Consider the following 20,833-nt stretch of genomic DNA (forward strand, 5'->3'; position numbering starts at 1 on the left):
GCCTCTCACTATCGCGGCCCCTCCCGTTGCGGGGCACAGGCTCCAGACGCGCAGGCTCAGTAGTTGTGGCTCACGGGCCCAGCTGCTCCGCGGCATGTGGGATCTTCCCAGACCAGGGCTCGAACCCGCGTCCCCTGAATTAGCAGGCAGATTCTCAACCACTGCGCCACCAGGGAAGCCCTACATATTTTTAATATCCCTTACATTTTACATTGCAATGTAGATTATGAAACTAATTCCACATGTACCTCATTTCAGCCAACAATAACACCCTGAGGAAACTGTAAATATGTCTACTTTATACTTGATGAAATAAGTTTTGTGAAGTAAAGGGATTTGCCAGATACTAAATTACAATACGGGATCTAAAACTTCATTTTATGGTCACAAATGCAGTTCTTTTTGCAGGACACAATAAAACGATACAAAATTTGTTCAATGCTGAAGAAATTTCCTGACTAATTAACAGAAAATTGAAGGGAAAATTCTTAAGGAAGAAATCTACAAGCAACGATTGATAAGCGACACAGTCTTACAGGAATAAATACAAACATCTCCCCTTTATCATGTATTTGCTAATTCAATGTCATTTCACCATGAGATAGATGTTTACTGAAAATAAAACTGAAGCATCCCACTTTCCACTGTTGAAAACAAAGAATGATAATAGATTATCCTTTCTAGTGTTAAACCCCTAAAATTGATTTATCTCTTAAGTCCATGAAGTCAGTGGTTGTGATGGTGTTACTTGCAATGATTTCTGTTATGTGCGTGCATATTGTCCTGAGCTAGGGGCACCTGCACAGAAGCCAGCTGTGTATGCAGATGTCACAGTGTCTCTTTCACTTGCCATGACCTGATTGGATAACTCACCCTATCACAATTCGGTCGACTCATCTTTAGCCACACATTGATGATATAAACGTGCCTCAAAAGATTTAAAATTTAAAATGTTAAAACCATCCTCTTGAAGACAGCATGCCTCTCCAAGACTTCTTATTTTTCTCAAATCATGAAATAATCAGTACTCTTGTAGAGTCCCCACAGACTCTCAATAAGGCACACACAACCACAACACTGATTGCTCTCACATTTTGAAGAGCGTCTTTACGCTGAATTTTTCCCCAAATCACAAGTCCATTCTAAAACCACCAACACTTTCCATTATTTACATTTATTATTATCAAATCTTCAGTACCTGGAAGGTATGAACAGGGATGAAATGGAAGGAAAAGGAACGGAAACCACACTAGGCCAGGCGCACGTAAAGAGCTTGACTTTTGTTCTGCAGAGCAGAATCTTCCACTTCTCTGAAGGGAGGCTGCAGTTGCAGCTGGAGCTGGAGAACCATTGGCCTCCGTGTCCGGCTCAGAGAGGCTCATGGAGTCTCTGCAGCTTCACTGTGGCCGCAGCTCTTTCACACGCGCATCGCCTCAACTCCTTGCAGTCCTTGGAGAAAGCCTTTCCATTGAGGATGGTCACACAGTCCCTACTTCTTAGGCTGGTGAAATCTACTACAATCTCAAACCTCAAAAAAGAAAAAAAAAAGTCCATTTTATCATAGTTTACTTGTAAAATACAAAAGTACACAGAGAGTGTCCTAAGCTTGATAAAATGATAGAATAGACACCCATAATGAGTTTACTGGAAAGATGGGGTCACCAGACTCTTTCCTCAGTTTCCATAAGCATTCTTAGAAGCATCAGGTCACCCAAAACAACAAAAACTATTTCTAACTAAAATTAAAATACACGTTATGATCCAATTTATCATTCGATTTTACTGCCATCTGAAAAATTATCTACCTTCTCTGTGACTCAGTTTATTTAACTGTAAAAAATAATCATATTGAATATGTACTCTTTCCTGGAAAAATAAATCCTATATAGGTATATAGAAAGGTGTCTGCTTAAACAAGGCTTTAAACTGTAATATATTTTGATATAGATATTACGCTCACCGATCTCAAACAATATACCATACACATTCCTATCTAAATGCTCATATAAGTAAAACTAATTTTTGATAATATTACTGTTTATATTGTGAGTAAATCTATTCTCAGAGACTGTATTTTGAAAGATGTGCTCCCCATTTCACTGTACAGAAAGCCAAGAAATCTGAGGTCTTATACTTTCTCTGGGTGTTGACAAGTTGTAGAGTTGTGCGATCTTAGGCAGGTCACCCATTACAACCTGGGCTTCAGTTTATTCACCCATAAGAGAGCCCTCTCTCTCCCTCCCTCTCTCTCAGAGAATCCCGGTCTGTCTCTCTCATTGGTTTATGAGCCACTCTGAGAGTAAGTACTATGTTTTATACACCTTTGGAAGTCCTCCTACAAACACAGTATCCATACAAAGCAGATGTTCTCGCTTGTTGAACCAAATGGTTGGACTCTTGTCACTCAAGCAAAAGCTCTCTATTAAATGCCTTTCCCATGAAATGTGCTGAAGGCTTACAGTTCATGGGAGTAAGGGGCTCCGTCCATCCACAGCCAGGCCTTGCCATTGCCGTTGCGGGATAGCCCTGTCCAATAAGAGTAGAAAAACTCAGAGTAGCTCTGAGGCATGGCAAACTCCTGTGAAAGGCACACAAGAAAACCTTTAGCTTTAGAATTGTTATATACATACAGAGATGTGTAGGGCTGGCCCTCACTTTTAATATGAGAACAACACATGAGTCTTGCCCACATAGATGATAGTACCTTTAAGAAAAAGAGTGTCCATGCTGAGGTCAGTTAATTTGTCCAAGTTAAAGAATTATTTTGTCTTAATAAGCATAGACTATATGCTGATGTTCCAAAACTAAGAATCACATCAACCAAGATTTATAAATGACCCATTATTTTCAAGTCACAGGATTAAACAAGATTGATATAAAAAATATGGGATGTAGAGATGTGGAGTGATTCTGGAAACTGGAAGAATCTGGAAGGAAAAGTGCAGGAATGGGAAGTAATTTTCATGAATACATGTGAAAAGGACTGACCAGGAACGAGAAAAGAATAATGAATATACTTTAATGCAAAGAGGGGTAAAAGAAAAATTTATAAGGCTGATTTATGTCTCAGACTAAGACGGGAAAAAAGAGAAATGTTTCATATATATGCATATACATTTTTGTGTATTTACATATATGTAATTCCTTTTCTACTATCCATATTGAAAAATGTTTAAAGTTATTTATTTCCTTCTATATCATCTCACTCTTTAACACAGAAATTATCTAAATCTTTTATCATTATCCATTGTTATACCTTCCTTTTCCACGATACTATGAGTTCCTTAAGGACATATACTTTGTTTTGTTCATTTTCACATCCTCAATCCCTCGGATAATTAATGGCACATAGTGGTTCAATAAAAGATTATTGGAAATATAAATGAAACTATCACTAAGCGATAGTTACAGAATAGGCATATCAAAGAAACTGTAGTTGAAAATATTGTTTCCAACTGAATGGTGGCCCCTTCACATTAAAAGTTCTATAAATAAATCGTATGAAAGTGACTTAAATATATGCAAATACATGAAGTGCATGAGATAAAATTACTACGTAACTTTCATAATAATACTTCTAACCACTGCATCTAGTATACTTCAGTGGTATATCTGAATCCTCAGTTTGTGCTGGAGGTGGAGGAAACAGAGAATAAAAAAAATTAGGAGGTTTTATGCCAGGATACATTGGCTTAGTCAAATAAATCGCCTCTTTTTCTGCCTAAATTGAGCCATCAAGAGCCACCTGGAGGGGTGGGATAGGGAGGGGGGGAGGGAGACGCAAGAGGGAGGGGGTATAGGGATATATGTATACTTATAGCTGATTCACTTTGTTATACAGCAGAAACTAACACACCACTGTAGAGCAATTATACTCCAATAAAGATGTTAAAAAAAAAGGAAAGGATGAAAAAGATTATTTTAGAGGTTTGAGAGAGATCACAGAGTTTCATTCATCACAGATTTCAGGAAGTGGATAGGAATTAAGATGTACCTAGAAAGATGTTAAGAGTTTGCACAGTTAGCAGGGTATTAATTTCAATTAAATAACTCTGTTGATAAACTACTCTGTGCCAAGACCTCTGCTAAAACAATGATAAATAAATAATGGTCATACCACTTGAGGAATTAAATCCAAAGTCTATAGATACAGCCACTATGGAGAACAGTTTGGAGGTTCCTTAAAAAACTAAAAATAGAACTACCATACGACCCAGCAATGCCACTACTGGGCATATACCCTGAGAAAACCATAATTCAAAAAGAGTCATGTACCACAATGTTCATTGCAGCACTATTTACAATAGCCAGGACATGGAAGCAACCTAAATGTCCATCGACAGATGAATGGGTAAAGAAGATGTGGCACATATATACCATGGAATATTCCTCAGCCATAAAAAGAAACGAAATTAAACTATTTGTAGTGAGGTGGATGGACCTAGAGTCTGTCATACAGAGTGAAGTAAGTCAGAAAGAGAAAAACAAATACCGTATGCTAACGTATAGATGGAATCTTAAAAAAAAAAAATGGTTCTGAAGAACCTAGGGGCAGGACAGGAATAAAGATGCAGATGTAGAGAATGGACTTGAGGACACGGGGAGGGGGAAAGGTAAACTGGGACGAAGTGAGAGAGTGGCATGGACATATATACACTACCAAATGTAAAATAGATAGCTAGTGGGAAGCAGCCGCATAGAACAGGGAGATCAGCTCGGTGCTTTGTGACCACCTAGAGGGGTGGGAAAGGGAGGGCGGGAGGGAGACCCAAGAGGGAGGAGTTATGGGGATATATGTATATGTATAGCTGATTCACTTTGTTATAAAGCAGAAACTAACACACCATTGTAAAGCAATTATACTCCAATAAAGATGTTTAAAAAGAAAAAATCCAAAGGCAATAATAAATGTAAGAGAAAAGGGAACAATCACGTCATTTTAATAGTGAACTTTAATTGCATGTACTTACTCAATATATGCCAATTTCATTTTCATATTTGCCTTGACCAGTCTATGTTAGGGTGTAAACTTCTGGAAGGCTGGATATTTATTTGCAGATTATGGCAATGATTTAATTAAATGTTTTTCAATCAAAAGTTTTGTCACTTTCACATGGAAAGACAGGAAGTGCTATTTTCATGTCTCTGACGTGGCATCAATATTGTTCCCTTCCTCCCCAAACCAAAAGAGGTTAAGAAATTAAGACCCTCTTCATTTGATTCCTGACTGATGGGGAACTTGAAGGTCTTTCTCTCATGTTTCTAAGGGGTGGATACTTGTGGAGATCATTCCACAAATGATGACCTCAGGGGATCATTCAAACCAATAGGAATAAGACTTAGGCCTTGATTGCAATAAACAGGAGAGTCTGTGGGCTTTGACTCCTTGGAATCTTTGAAAGATTTCTTTCTGAGAGTACTTCAAACACAGACCAAGCCTCAGGACCTTACCAGTACTTCCTGTGTATTTATCTTCAGCATGGTCGAGTTCTCAGCAATGCAGAAATATTCACAACCCTGCCAACTCTTGCTTTCTTTATAGAATTGGTAGCATTTGTCCCCATGCCACTTCCATTTTTCTGGGCAAGGGCTGCATCTGTGTTCTTGAAAAGAAACCAAATTTAATGTTATTTTCTACCCAGGTCTGTTGTTTTTGTTCTCTTGAAATTACGTAATATTTGATGATGCAAGAAAGAACTGATTCCCTCGCTGTTAGATATTTAATTGCCCAATGATAATTACAAATATCTACTGAACACCCACTATATGCCAGGAATTATAATTGGGTATACAATGGGAATTAAAATAGACACTACCTGCTTTTATGGACAATGGAGTCTAGTAATGAATGATTGGAACGTCAGTGTTCCTTGCCCCATGTAATTCAGCATACAGAGAGGATATTCAATTTCATAAAGAACTTTTCATCTGTTCAAAAACTCAATATGCATTGGATTTGGGAAACCATTGAAGTTTCTATAATTTTCTTCCTCAAAATCCACTTATATAGTAGTAAAAGGATTTTTTAATGAAATATATATCAATAAGATCTGGATTATTTTTTCATTCAAAGCATAAGTGAATAAAATTTTAGAAAAAAATCACATAAATACAATACTAAGCCAAGCATGAGTTAAAATGGTAAATCTCCATGTGTCAGAAATTGAAATGGTCATCAAAGTCAGAGAAATAAGTGCACAAGTCAAGGGTAAGATGGACTGAGTGCATCGTGATTGTAAATATAGGAACTAGGCCCTGAGAACCATGGTCTTATCACCTATGTGGATACATGGCCTTGGGCCTTTGAGAGTTGGGCACCTGTATCCACATCCCTTGTCGGTGTATGGTGAGATGGGAACTCAATGATTCCACAAAAACGTCTTTATTTTAAAAGCAATCCAGTGTCAAAATGTTAACATGTGAAAATCTGAGTGGTCAATACACAAATGGATATTACATTATTGTTCGTATTTATCTGACTGTTTAAAATATTTCATAAGGTAAAATGAGGTTTTAAATAAATAATTTGGGAGATTTGCTTTGAAAGTTGGGTTATATCTCTGGCCCAGACCTTTTTCCTTATATATCAAACTGCCTACTCATATCACCACACACATCTAAGGGATATTTCAAAGTCAACATGCTCAAAACAGCATCCCTGGTTCCTAACCTCCCCCTTCATGACCACAGAATTCTTCCCCATTTCACTTGATCACATCTTTATGCTTCTAGTTGCTTTGCCCCAGAACTCTGGAGTTATCTTTGACTCCTTTATCTCCCTCACACCCCACTTTATTCCATCATGCATTCATCTCCACCAATAATATCCTAGCTTGAGGAACCATTCCCTCTTTCCTGGATTATTGCAATAGTCATCTCTTATGTGATTTCTCTGTTTCTATCCTTCCTACCCTCTCCCAGTCTATTTTCAACATATTTGTAGAATGAGCCTTTAAAAACTCATGTCAGACATGTATTTCTCCTGCTCGGGGAGAAATGAATCTTTCTTTTGCTCAAAATAGAAGCCAAACCCCTTACAATGTCCCTTAATGCCATGAATAATCTGGTAGGTGTGTTAATTATCTTGATCTTGATAATCACTGCATAATGTATGTGTATATCAACTCATCATGTAGTATACTTTAAATATATATAATTATATTTGTCAATTATTCCTCAATAAAGTTAAAGACGAATAAAGAAAATAAATAAAATTATGACCACTGAGATCATTAGTCGTGTAGGAAAGAATCACTTAGAGAAGTGGAAGTGTGCGTGTTGATGTTATTTACTGGGTAGCAATGAAATCAGGCTGTCTGGTTAGTGTGGAAACCAGTCTGTGTGTGGAAGACTAGGAGACTTCATCTTACTGTAGAGTCCCCGAAAGAAAAATCGGAGACTTGGAAATAAATGTGTCTGGCTTCCTATGCACGCATAATAAGGAGAACAGAAAAGAAGACAGACTTGAATAGAGCTGGGTGTTATGAAACCCAGAAGGATAGAAGAAAAAGAAGACAAAGAATTAAGGTGATGTTTCTAGGCTTGTCCAGTAGTATTTACCAAAGCACAGTTCATCCAACACTGGCATTGTCATCATAGGTGGTCCTTAATAAAATGCAGATTTTTGGTACCCAGACAAGTCATACTACATTAAAATAACTAGAGCTTAATTCCATTTATCTGTCTTTTTAACTCGATTCCTATGTGATTCTTAAAATCCAGGAACTATAGTTATGAGTTCATTAACTTCTTAATGAGGAAGGATTTGTGAAAACATTACGAAATGTATCCTACTCTTAGGTATTTATGTGCCAAGGTCAATTGAGAAAAAAACCTGTATTTTATTTACTTGTAGCGTTATTTTGGTTAATTGAAGTTAATTGTATTTATTATTCTAAATGTCTGAATTTGCTGAATCCCTTCACGTTCTGTAACACAGACACAGCTGAACTACATGATCCCGATAATTGGGGATGATCTGGATGTCCAAACTCTTTATTACGTTTGCCAGACAACTAGTTGAATAATACATGGTTCCCAGGTACACTGATGGGAGAATCAGCCCTATACGGACAGATATCCTGAGGGCAGAGGGGCGCTCAATGAACAGGACTCACCTCCAGTTTTGTTATAGAGCTCACGACAGAGTTTTTCAGCCACGTGATGCAGAGTTTCTGCAAGCTTCCTTTTCTGAGTTTGGAGAGATTGCAGCTGTCGGGAGAGATTCCCCAGCCTTTCTTCCTTTTGAGAAATGTTTTCTTGCTGAGTGTTGGAGAGCTGGTAGAACTGAAAAACTAACCCAAGTTACCAAGTCAGACTGGACACCTTATAGGCTTCACTTCTATTTCTATTTGTATTTTCTACATCTGGGGAAGACAACAACAGTATGTTATTTAAGATCCCAGGCTCTGGGCGCATTGCCTACACTCAGGTTTGGACTATAGTACATAATAAATTGTATTGCCTTGGGCAAATTAATTTCTGTTTCCGTATCTGAAAATATGGAGTCATAATGACAATTCCTGACTTCAGGGATAAATTCCTTAACCATATTTACTGCTCAATAAATCTTTCTGTGTACACTGTCAAACCATTACTCAACCTAAAATCATAAATCCATTTATCTATTGATCGTTATATTGAGTATTGACAATGTACCATATATTGTTATCCCATTCAGTCACTGAAAGAGTCATGTTATTGTTTCTATATTTTTATAGCTTTGCAATTGGGCTCAGTGAGAATAGGTAACCTTCTCAACATCACTTGGCTAGAAAATTTCAACACTTAGCTTTAAACTCCAGGCTTCTAAATCTAAGTAAAAAAAATTCTTCATAAATCATGAGAGTTGCTTTATACCGTTAAAAAGAATGGTGTATGCAAACCAACAGTTATATCAAAATGAAGTAAAAATTTGGGAGCCAGGGTAGAAACGCTAAGATACATGTTTTTTTAAATTTTAAAATGTAAGATTACAAACAAGTTCTAAAATTTCCTATAAAAATCCAATTTTGACATTTGAACCTGCTTTTCTATGTGATCTTTTACCTTGAACCACCTTCTTCAGCTGTTCAGGACATATTGCTGTAGGGTCCCATCTGATGAAACCCATTTATTTACTCACTCTCTTTTTAAGTTTTTTACTCTGCCCTTACTAGTTTGAAATTTAAAGACTTTATACGTGAATTCTTCCTTATTTGATTTTCATGAGTCTTTGCAAAATGATTCTATAACTTCCTGGACTTTTTGAAAAATATTACAGCGATTAAGACCTGGTCTATACTCTGTATATTGAGGGGGTGCGATATAAATGAAATCTTTTCCTCTGATTAGCCCACTGAGCCATGAATGCTAAAAGCAAAAACCACTGCCGCTGTCGTCTTTTGTGGAATGGAAGAGGGCTGAAGTATGCATTCATTAAAAATTGCTGATGTTAAATATTGATATATAAACAAACAACAAAAACCTTATCTCAGAATGTAAAAGTCTAGCTGGTAAGTGATTGCTGCATTTTAATGTTTCTTCCACTATGCTCATCATTTACAGAGTTGCATTAGAATAAGGTACATCATTTACAGAGTTGCATTAGAATAAGGACTTATACACAGGCTCCAGAATCAAAGTAAAAAAAAAAAAGAATATCATAACAAGTACTTCTCATCCCAGACAAACCTTGGAACCAGGATCTTCCCCCAAGTCAGAGTGCAGACTTACACACAAGCCCCAGAGCTGCCAGGCTAATGAGCAGCACCAAACACAGAGTCAGCAGGATCAGGGCCACTGGACGCCAAGCTGAAGAGGGACGTCGGTGCTCTGCAGGGGACAAAAGAAAAGACACTTTTTCTTCCTCCTGGATCTATGTCAGCAGCAAGCTAGTGAGAGGAGTTGGTTCCGGGAAGAAGCAAAAATTTTCAGGGCAACAGTATTCAGGGGCTAGATAACATTGCCTCTGTCCTGGGAAACGCTGTCACAAGGCTCCACGCCGAGCCTCACTTATCACGGCTGGATTCTTTCACAAGCCCCACCCACTCCTACCCTCCCCATCCACCCCGTCCTACTTTGCACTGAATCAAGTTTTATGCATTACCATCATCTCCATACGGCTATTTGTATAACCTTCTTTCTGTCAAAATGAGAGTTGTAAAAGACTCCCACGAAAATGCCTTCACAAAGAACAATTTTTCACATCATCAGAGAAGAGGCGGAATTAATTTGCTGTTACTTTTTGCAAAACGCCCCCCCTCCCATATGGTTCTTCCGAAAAAGCAAATTGCCTATCAGTAATGAGAAATGAATGTTTTACTGTTTCTTTTTGGGATTTCTTTGTCAGAAGTCTCTCTCTTGTAAGGATTTTGTTTGCTCCTTCATTTGATTTTATAGCTCCAAAAATAGATTCTAAAAGCAACATGATCATCAGTTTCTCAAGGATGGATCTAAGTGATCTCAACTTTGTACCTGTTAAGGAAAAAAAGAAAAAAAAGCTGTAGCCAGCATTCTTCCTTTGCCCACACCCGACGGGTTTGCCTTGTGGTGATTGCAGAGGCTCTGCTGGGTCAAGAGTAAGCCCATCACCTAGTGAGGTCAACTATCAATCTGAACAGCCAGCAATATCTGATCAGGAAGACCCTCATTCAGCTGCAGGTATCCTCTAGCATTGTGATTAAAATAAAATAAAGGGACAGTAAAACTCTCAAACAAACCCTGGTCTCTTTGTGACCTGTGAGTTTCGCTTCATTGGGAATTCAAGTCAGGTTCGAAAACAGAAAGATTAAAGACACAGAAATTCATTTCCTCTTTAGCAAAGTCCTCTGTGTGATAAATTTCAGGTACAGAAATTTGTGCTAAACATTACTGCCAAATGGGGAATGATAACTAGCAAAGATAGTATAGAAATAGAAAATATGATCACGATCCTCTGAGACTTACAATCTAACAGGGAAAATAAGTAAAAATCAGGATACAGACATTGATATATTTTAAAATGTGAATCTTATTTTCACTTTATAATCATATCCTTCATAAAAACTTTCAATAGTGTGCATTATTTTTAGATTAAAATCTACAGCACTTTTCCTAAGACCCAGATGGCTCTTTTTTAAAAGTGGACATTTTATTATGGTACGTTGTGACTTAAAAACTGCCTATAGTTTTACTGTACTTAGAATAAAATTCTACAAGAATCTTTTTCATCTGGACCCTGCTTAGGTTTGTTACCCATTTCTGAACTATTCTTCTCTCACTCAAATGCTCCAGTCACAGTGGGCTTCTGTTTATCCTTGATCCAAACAAGTGTGTCCATGTCTTGGTAACTTTGCATTAGCTCTTCCTATACCCTTGCATTAATCAGTCCTCAGATGGGTTATTTGTAGCCTACTTCCTGTTACCCAGCTTTCCACTTAAATGGCACATCGTTGGAAGATGTCCTTGGAAGTCCATTTCTAGCACATCACCGCATTATGTATGTTTTTTAAAAATAAGATTATTAAGTGATATTTCCATGGTTTTTCTTTGTTTTTGTCTATCACCTCCCCTTGAATGTACCTTCCATTGAAACAATGATCTTGTCTATCTTGTTCACAGTGTATTTCCAGTACTGAAAATAGTGCCTGGCATATAAGGGCTGAATACATATTTGAACGAGTGAATGAATGAAGAATGAAATTATGAAAAATTAATATTAGCTAACTGTAATTTTTACAGAGGCACAGAGCCTTGTGGTGATTGCAGAGGCTCTGCTGGGTCAAGAGTAAGCCCATCACCTAGTGAGGTCATCTAAAATAACCTAGTGAGGTTATCTAAAATTAAACTTTACAGGTTGATTTTTAAAAAAAATCTATTGACTTTTCAGCAATATTTCTGTCAGCACAGGGCGGACTCAGCTAAATTCATCTCCTGGCCAAACTGCTTTCTATACACTGACTTATGTGAGATTCTGAATCATAAACAGATATAATAGAGATTTGCTTTCTCCCCTATTTCCTTCAATTAGCTGGCTTATCTGATTTGGCCTAAATTTTTCTGGAAATTGCTAGCTTCTCACGGCATTGTCCTTAAGAATATCTCAAATCAACAGAACATAAAAGAATAAGATCACAGAGCAGAATATAGCTTAAGCTAAACATCCTCTCCAAAACCCTACGTCTCTTTAAAGTTCTATATAGCCCAAGAAAATTAACCAGGTAGATGTTTCTAGACTCCAGAAGCAAGTACATATGTAGACCCACCACCATGGTAGCTTTATTTTCTCCTTCATCTGTTATTATCATCAAATATACTCTATATCTTACTTATTTGAGGGAAGGGGGGTTATGTCTGTCTTACTCCAGGAGAAAAAAAGCTCCTTCTTGGAAAAGACTATTGTCTGTTTAGTCACTAGAACATCAGTTCTGGCACCTAGAACATCAGTTGAAATAAGTTCAATTAAAATTGAATGAATGAATGTGTTTAGTATGTATAAATATCTCTGTCATATACTTGGCTCCTCCTGCTGAAACCCATTCATATTAATACACATCTCAAAGGCATAAAATTTTAAAAGATCCTGTCCCTTTTTTACGATTAATAATTCCCCAGCCAAAATTAGAAAGGAGAAGAAGAACTACGTAAATCAACCAAATCATTTATACCTCCAGAAACCCACTTTTCCTTGTATAATATTTGGGGCAAGGGAGATGTTGATTTTCTGCCCAAAGGATCAACAAGAGTGGACTTAAATCCTTACTGTGAAATGAGGGGATGGAATTTAGGGATTAGAACATTATTTAATAATAATTATATCCATGCAAAGAATAAATACATGATCCTTCCTAAGGCTGCCTCTAGGACATAATAAGAAAGAAGTGTAGTGTGTCTCTGCTAAAGGAAACAAAGTTTTAAAAGTTCCCTCCTAAGGAGTTATCTTTCCCTGATCATTTGGAAATGTCTTTACCCGGACTCTCCTCTCTCTACCTCTTCCTTGCTCCCTGTCTCCTTCCCTCCCTGCTTCAATATTCACAATCCCTCCTGTTTTAACTAAAGACCCAGAGAAACACAACCCTAGGGAGTTTCTACAGCAGGTGTGACCATTTCCTAGGAAACCAGGCTTCCATGATGGAAAGGCTATAGTGTTGAAAGTTTTACTTTTTCCTTTTCTTTGAAGCTGTATTTCCCTCTAGGTATTTTCTTTTCTGACTGTGGGTTTACCATTCCTGAGTTTTATTCCAAGTGCTCTGATCATAATGAGGTCTCTCTCTAGGGACCACTCCCACCCTAAAATAAGAAAAAATAAGCTGCCTGGGAGGTGCTTCAGTTTGGCTTGGCTTTCTTGCGGTTTTAGTTTTTGGAAGAGAACCCCTATGCTGTCTCGAGGCATGTTTAGAAAAAGGTGTGGACAGGCCAAGGAATGATACAAAGATCCCTAGGAATAATAAGATATATATAGAAAAAAACACCCCTTTCCTGTATCCTCTTACTATAACTATACTATAAAAGGCTACAGTGCTAAGGTCAAGTTTTGAATATAAATCCCTTTGTAGTTATGCGAAACTTTGTGGATGAAGAGAGTTGTCATACTTGACCAGCTGCCCTTCATCAGTCATCAGAGGGAACACTTTGTACACCTCCACTCCCAGGCCTTCTAAGAAATGAAACAAACATTACCAAATGTAGGCTATTAATATGCCTCTGAAATAGAAAGGATCGTAAAAGCTTGAAAAGACACAAAGAATTTAAATAATTTGCACAAAGCCACATTGCAAACCAGTGGCAGAGCCAGGATTAAATTGTCACGCTTAGCACCTCAGTTTGTACCTTTCCCTGTGAACCATAGCACATCAGTTTCTACCCTTCCTGTGAACCAGCCTCACAGGGACATGGGGCTAAACAGGTGACAAGGTATATAATATTTCAGAAGTGACTTACCTCATCCTTTAGATTACTGACAACATTTTTCAATCATGAGACATTGCTGATTATATATCTGACTTTTGGATATATTTTTAAATTTTAAATATTGTCTTTTTAGCAACTTTGTTTCCTTAATCCTCCCATGTGGTACACAGTAAACCTCACGGGAAAAGGTTGGAGGTTCTGTGGTTTGAGCATATTTTTCAGCGTTCGTGAAAATGCATGTTTCCTTTCTCTTACAAATCGATTTCAGATATTTGCTATTTTCATTCTTAAAGTAAATGAGTGTTACTTCTCCTATAATTTCAACAGACTATACTTCTAAAAACATATAAGCTATTTCTAGAATATCGAGTTTCTAATTCACAGCAATTAGAAAGTCAATTGTATTTTTCCTTCTCCTTTTGAGCAAAATTTACATGAGTCCATTGTACATCCAGTCAAGGGGTTTTGTTTCTGAAACATAATTCAAAAACAACATTACTATTAATGATAATTGCTAACATTCCTTGAGTTACTGAGATAAATGCTGTATATGAATTATCTCATCCATCTTTACAAATACCTAATGAGGTAGATGCTATTATAATCCCAATGTTATAGGTAGGCAGCTGAGACCTAGAGAGCTTAGTTGCCTTACCCAAGGACACACAGCAACTGATAATAGTACTTACTGAGTGTGTTATATATGTTGTAGTATTTCATTTGAATCTCCCAATAATTATTCAAGAGGGCACTATTTTTTTTTTTTTTGAAACTTTGGAAACCATTTTAATAAATGAAAAGTCCAGCAAAGGTACATTTACCGAGAATAAAGCTGCCCAGGATAATGAAAGTGCCAGGTAGTTTGAGGTGTTTTTTTGTTGTTGATAATTGATGTTCTTTTTGCTCCACTTTTGTCTGGAATTGCAGCGGACACTGTGGTGCCTGCTCCCCCCTTGCAGAGCCAAGGTTTAGAGCAGCTGTTGTACCAGGAAGCCCTCGAACTAGTTTAACTCGGTGGGTTGAGACTCATGGGCATTCCCCAGGTGACAATTCTTCCATAATGCCCTCAAGGGCTACCCATGTTGTCATAAATGGCAAGCTTCCATTCTGTTTTATTCCATTGTATGTATTGGTGATGATTTTCTAGATGCAACACCAATGGCACAGTCCATGAAAGAAATAGTTGATAAGCTGAACTTCATTAAAATTTACAATTTCTGCTCTGTGAAAGACACTGTGGAACAGCAATTTCCTTGGCTCTGGTCCTCTCCAGGGAAAGAATTCAGATGAGAGGCATAGAGCAGTTTTAAGTAGTAAACTGCTACTTTAATTAAGTTTAATTAAGTTTAAATTAAGCAAAGGGAAAGTACACTCCCAAGAAAGGATGAGAGTGGGCTGTCTGGAAAGCAGAAGCAGCCAAGAAGGCACTATTTTTAACCTTTATTTGGATAAGAAAACTGCAGTGCCCAGGAGCTGCTTAATTTGCTTTGGGTTGCACAGCTAGTACACGATGGAGCCAGACGTTCTATCCAAGCACTCTCATTCCAGAGCTGATTGTTTTATTTTTTTAAAATTAATTAATTAATTAATTTTATTTTTGGCTGCGTTGGGTCTGTGCGGCTTTCTCTAGTTGCAGCGAGCGGGGGCTACTCATTGCGGTGGCTTTCTTGCAGAGCATGGGCTCTAGGCGTGCGGGCTTCACTAGTTGTGGCTTGCGGGCTCTAGAGCACAGGCTCAGTAGTTGTGGCGCACAGGCTTAGATGCTCCGTGGCATGTGGGATCTTCCCGGACCAGGGCTCGAACCCGTGTCCCCTGCTTTGGCAGGCGGATTCTTAACCACTGTGCCACCAGGGAAGTCCCCAGAGCCATTGTTTAAAATCATTTTCTAACCCTCCCAACAAATCCCACATTAATATTTGCCTGTATGTGGCAGTTCCATACGGAATTACAGAAACACTAGCATTTTACCACTTGCAACTTTTCACTTCTATATTGTGAATATGTTCGTAATAGTCATTTTAAATCATACATTCTCCACTCTACCACCAAGGTGAGCTTACTAAATTTACTCTCTCCCTTAAGGAGAAAATGTTCCTCAGCATGCTATAAAAGGCCCTCCACGGTAGACTCTCATCCTACTTTTTAGCCACAGCTGCCCCAAACCCCCTTATCCACCCCTTCTTTGAGGACTACCCATTCCTCAGACCAACAGTCTACCTTGCCATCCTGTTTGATTCTGCTGACGTTTCCCAAAATGATCTTATCCTGATCTAAATTCCAATCCAAAATCAGTACCTCATCTCCTCCCTCTGTACTCTCGTCTTCCTTCTTTTACCCAGGAATACACTGCACCAAGCTAGTTCTTATCTCTGTGCTTTTATCTTTGCACGTGTGTTCCTCACTCTGGAAAGGTCACCCAGTGCCTGAGTTGCTCTTCCTGGAAAACCTGGACTCAGACTTACAGACTAGGTCAAATGTCACCTCGTCCAAAAATACCCACATGACTAAACATGGTCAGTAACTTATTCATTCTTCTTTGCTTCTGTGGCCTCCTACATATGTTCAATAGCAGTGCATGACATGTTCTTCTAATTAGTGATTCAGATTATTCCTTCCACTTCTCCAAGCACCTAAAAATAGAGTCTCCCCAGTGTTACCGTAATGCTAAATATTTAGTAGGCGTGAATTAAAGATTTGTTGAATCAATTAGATGAGATTTATGCCATGACTTTTCTTTTTTTAATTTTTATTGAAGTCCAGTTGATTTACAATGTTGTGTTAGTTTCAGGTGTACAGTAAAGTGAGTCAGTTATATATATACATATATCCACTCTTTTTTTAAATTCTTTTCCCATATAGGCCATTGCAGAGTATTGAGTAGAGTTCCCTGTGCTATATAATAATCTATTTTCCTTCTTATTCCTAAAACAGTAAGCTGTTTTTTGCCTTCCTCATACTTGTACTCTCTGCCGTATTGACTGTTTATTATTTTTAAAATTCACTGTTCATTACCATTGACTTGTCCATTTCTCTTGAAGTTATTGTCTCTTGGCTTCCTCTCTCCTGTTCCACATCATCACTTCTTACCACTCATCCTTAGCAGCTCCTACTGGAGTCTCTTTCTTAGCCTGCCCCTCAACTGTATTCCCTAAGATTCTCTCTTTGGCGCTCTTCTCCAGTGTTTTGTCTTGTTTTGTTTTCATTTTCATTTTACATTCCCCAGTGATCTCACTCAGAAAGTTTAATTCCTACCTAAATGCCAACAATTCTCACATGTATACGCAGTTCAGAATCCTTACCTCTGACCCACGTGCTGTATATACAAGTGCCTTAGGGCAACTCCAATTGCATGTGCCTTCTCTTACAAGCATCTCAAACTTAAACTGAATCCATCATCTTTCCTATTCCTCCTGTAGTTTCTAGCTCACTTCATGGTAGCACCATCTACATGTCGTCAGATGGAACCTACTCCAGCTATGCTCTCCCTCTCCTTGCCTTCCCCCTTGTAACCAGTCACCGATTCTCTAAACTCTCCCTCCTCAATATCTCTTATATCTGATTCCTCCTCCTCACTTCCACACCACTTCAGTTCAGGTTCTTCTCCTCTCATCCTTAGACTAGTGCAAAATCTGGGTATTAGCTCATCCAGTTTCACACTCCTCAGGCAGCCTAGATGGTCTTCTAAAAACACAAAATTGATCATGTTATTCCCTGTTTAAATCCTACTCATTTCACCTACTGAATAGAATCAAAATACCTCCGTATGACATAATGTCTTCCGTAACTTTCCAGACTTACCTCTTGTCAACCTTCCCCCTCCAACTCTGCCCCTCAGCCATAACATATTTGTTAATGTTCTCTGAAAAACAGTTACATAAGATTGCCATGGCTCTCCTCTTATGTGTCTGCCTGCCTGTAGTGACTGCAGCCACTTAAACCTCCCATTTCTGCTCCCATATCATGGGGAACATCTTAAAGTCAAGTCCACTCAATGATCACTCCCTCTCTCAAACCTTTCCTGATCTCTACCCCTACCAGACAGAAGTGACCAAACTCTCCCTTATACCAAGCTCATGCCCCATCACGGCACTGTATCACACTTGCTGCTCAGTTGACAGTTGTATTAGACTTTGTTTCCTCATATGCAGGGATCATGTCATGTTTGACATTGTATCCTCAGTACTTTGCAACATGCTTGGCATAACATGACCCCAAGCATAAATCTAGGGAAAGGAGGTCTGAGGGTGTTGTCTTCCGTTTTTACTTTCTATCCTCTGAATGATTTGGCATTTTTTAACACAGACATAAATTTTATATCGAAAAATTGAAAACTAGAAAATAAGTGAATGTGTATCATTTATTTTTATTAATTCTAAAGAAAATATTCAAATTTTCTAGTCATAGCTGTGCCCCGATATTAAGTTGAATCTGAATCTTCTGCATTGCCAAAAAATTCCCAGAGTAGTTGTTGCTGTTATTTTTAACAGCAAAATGATGTCAGATCTGTTTTTCTAACAGATAATTAGACTTCTAGAGTGACATTCCTCTAAACACTTGCATTATCACCAGATGGAAACAAAATGTCAGACACATTGGGTAAGATAACTATTTTCAGGTGTTTGCCTCCAAGATCCTTCTTTGTAACCCCTATTCCTGCTGTTTCCATTTCCATTCTTACAGAAAGGTTGCCAGATGTTTCAGCTGGTGCTTTATCCTGCTCCACCCCCCTCTCCACCCTCAACCTCCGCCGAACTTATCTGTACACACTGTTCTTGACTATGCTGATCACTAAGCCTTGTGAGAATTCCCAGCTCTAGTCAAAGGTGAAAATGAAGTTGTACACAAACCACTTGAAACCACAGCTGGCTCTTCACAGGATTTGTTGGAGGAAAACATACCGTGTCCTGTTACACATATCCGGTGGCTACAGACACTGACATCCCAAAGTTATCACTTTGCTTCCCATCAAGGAGGCTGGAAATCCCCAGGACCGCCTCACAACTTACTAGATAGTTTAGTAAAAATTAATAAGTAAATAAAAATGTAAAAAGCAGCCACATTAGTGGGTCTCAGGTCGAGGGTCATTCAACGAATAGAAAGTGAATGGAAAAGTTTAGTAAGAAAAGGGAAGAAAACCTAAAAGTTTTTTGATAAAGGAGAAAAGGAAGAGAACGGTGAAAAAGTGAGCATCCAGATTTTAAAAGGTGAAGAATATCTGGATATGGTCAAAAAGTTAGGACATATGAAAATACAGGCACTACATGAATCTCTCTCTGATGCAGATCCACACAAAACTTTTAAACAGATCACTTTAAGAATTCTCAAGGAACGGAATATTGAAAAGGAACTCACATTTTTGATGTGTCTGCAACGTACCAAGGACTTTTATTACTTAGTTATCATTATCAACCTTAGTACTTATAGCCACCTGATAAGAGAGGTTTTGTTACTTCTATTTAACATTAGTTCAGGTTAATATGAATTAATATGTATAAGTGCTTAGAACAATATGAGACACATAATAGGCACTGTATACATGGTTACCATCATTAACATTTTATAAAAGAAGAAGCTGAGGCCACAGGATACTTAAGTTACTTGTCCAATATCACACAGTAAGTGACACCCCTGGTATTAGAACCTAGTCCTGTCTCTACTACAGTTTGATGTCTTTTTACTTGAACTTAACTCACATTTTTGCCTTAGATTGGCTGAGTTTCCTAGGAAATAAAATCCTTCTTTATGTGTGTGAATTGTCTCTTCAATGGACATAGTAATAATATATATTATTACATAGTAATAATATATATTATTACTATGTCAAAGGGTGAATTATTTGAAATAGAAGCATAAGATGTAACTAAAATTAAATACTTTCATAATTTAATCCAATCATCTCAATAATATTCTACGAGTCAACAGAACAAAAGGGAATGGGATGGGATGTAATTGCATCTGGGGCCACTATTTACATCAAGAAGTCAGGATTTCAAAGGTGAAGGGACCTTGGAAGGCATTTGATTTAATGCCCTGTCACTTCATAGATGATAAAGCAAATACTTAACGTTGGCATGACTCTCACAAGACCTCACAACTTCAAGATGCAGAACTATTATAACAAAATATCAGGGTTGGTGTGTCTGCTTGGAGAACCCCCTCTAAAGCCATGAGTTCAAAACTTGCAAAAAGGTAGCCTTTATAAATCTAAATTTCCAGATCAGATCACAGCTGGTAAGTAAAACAGCACTGGATCTGGCCTTCATGGGAACGCAGGAAGGGGAAGGGATATTGCACTCACTGTAGATACAGTCTCACGTCTCTGTGCTGAAACTGCTTGGTAAAAGCAACACACCCTCAACTGCAAACCACTCTGCCAGAGACAGAATCTTAGAAAAACATCTATGCATATACGTTTAATTTTTCACACATTCATATATGCGGCAGGCGAGTTGTAGAAAGTGCACCGTTACACATTATTGTAAATCACGAAAACATTTTCTCTCTTTCCTCCACTTGGTGCATTCCTAGGAGAGGTGGCTCATCTTGTGCATTTCTCAAGGGTCTGGCCAATTTGGACTACGGGAGACAGGGTACCTGTGTGGCCAGGCTCTGGCCGCTGGGTTGCAGTAGAGGCTCGAGAATGCAGGCTCATCGTGGTGTCCCCATCAGCGTCCAGCATGTCCCTCGTGCTGCTGTACTTGGCCTGCATCCGGATTCCTGCAGTGGTGACCGTGAGCTATGATGGTTGGATTTCCCCAAGTGAGACAGCTCAGAAACCGAGGCACTGAATGGCATTCCTAAGGTTCTTCTCTCTGAGCAAGTAGCAGAGGAAGCTTCCAACCCCAGTTCCTGTCTGGAGAGGTCCGGCCCCTCTCCTGTGAACTTGGACTCTGATTGCCAAATTGGTCAGGGGGAGGGGAAGTAGCATGTGTTTTCTATTTGGGCGGTCTCTGAACAATTACCG

General features: G+C 38.4%; 1 protein-coding gene across 2 annotated transcripts in view; it reads right to left on the reverse strand.

Annotated features, from left to right (window-relative positions):
• The window catches only part of CLEC1A (C-type lectin domain family 1 member A), a 24,730-nt gene extending 3,989 nt beyond the window's left edge, over positions 1–20,741 (reverse strand). The window contains exons 1-6 of one of the 2 annotated variants that reach the window (XR_005021460.1): positions 20,464–20,741; positions 9,715–9,813; positions 8,118–8,294; positions 5,452–5,603; positions 2,460–2,578; positions 1,199–1,528 (exon numbers count right to left, since the gene is read on the reverse strand). Coding sequence is in view for 1 of the 2 variants with exons in the window: in XM_036865281.1 (XP_036721176.1) it covers positions 1,369–1,528; positions 2,460–2,578; positions 5,452–5,603; positions 8,118–8,294; positions 9,715–9,813; positions 20,464–20,578 (822 nt within the window). In the remaining variant the exon portion in view is untranslated. Of the gene's footprint in view, positions 1–186; positions 1,529–2,459; positions 2,579–5,451; positions 5,604–8,117; positions 8,295–9,714; positions 9,814–20,463 lie in introns of those variants that run through there. The other variant, XM_036865281.1, reaches the window with a different exon arrangement.
• Between the last annotated feature and the right edge of the window lie 92 nt (positions 20,742–20,833).

The sequence above is a fragment of the Balaenoptera musculus genome, chromosome 10 (assembly GCF_009873245.2).
Source record: "Balaenoptera musculus isolate JJ_BM4_2016_0621 chromosome 10, mBalMus1.pri.v3, whole genome shotgun sequence".
In the NCBI taxonomy this organism is placed as follows: Eukaryota; Metazoa; Chordata; class Mammalia; order Artiodactyla; family Balaenopteridae; genus Balaenoptera; species Balaenoptera musculus.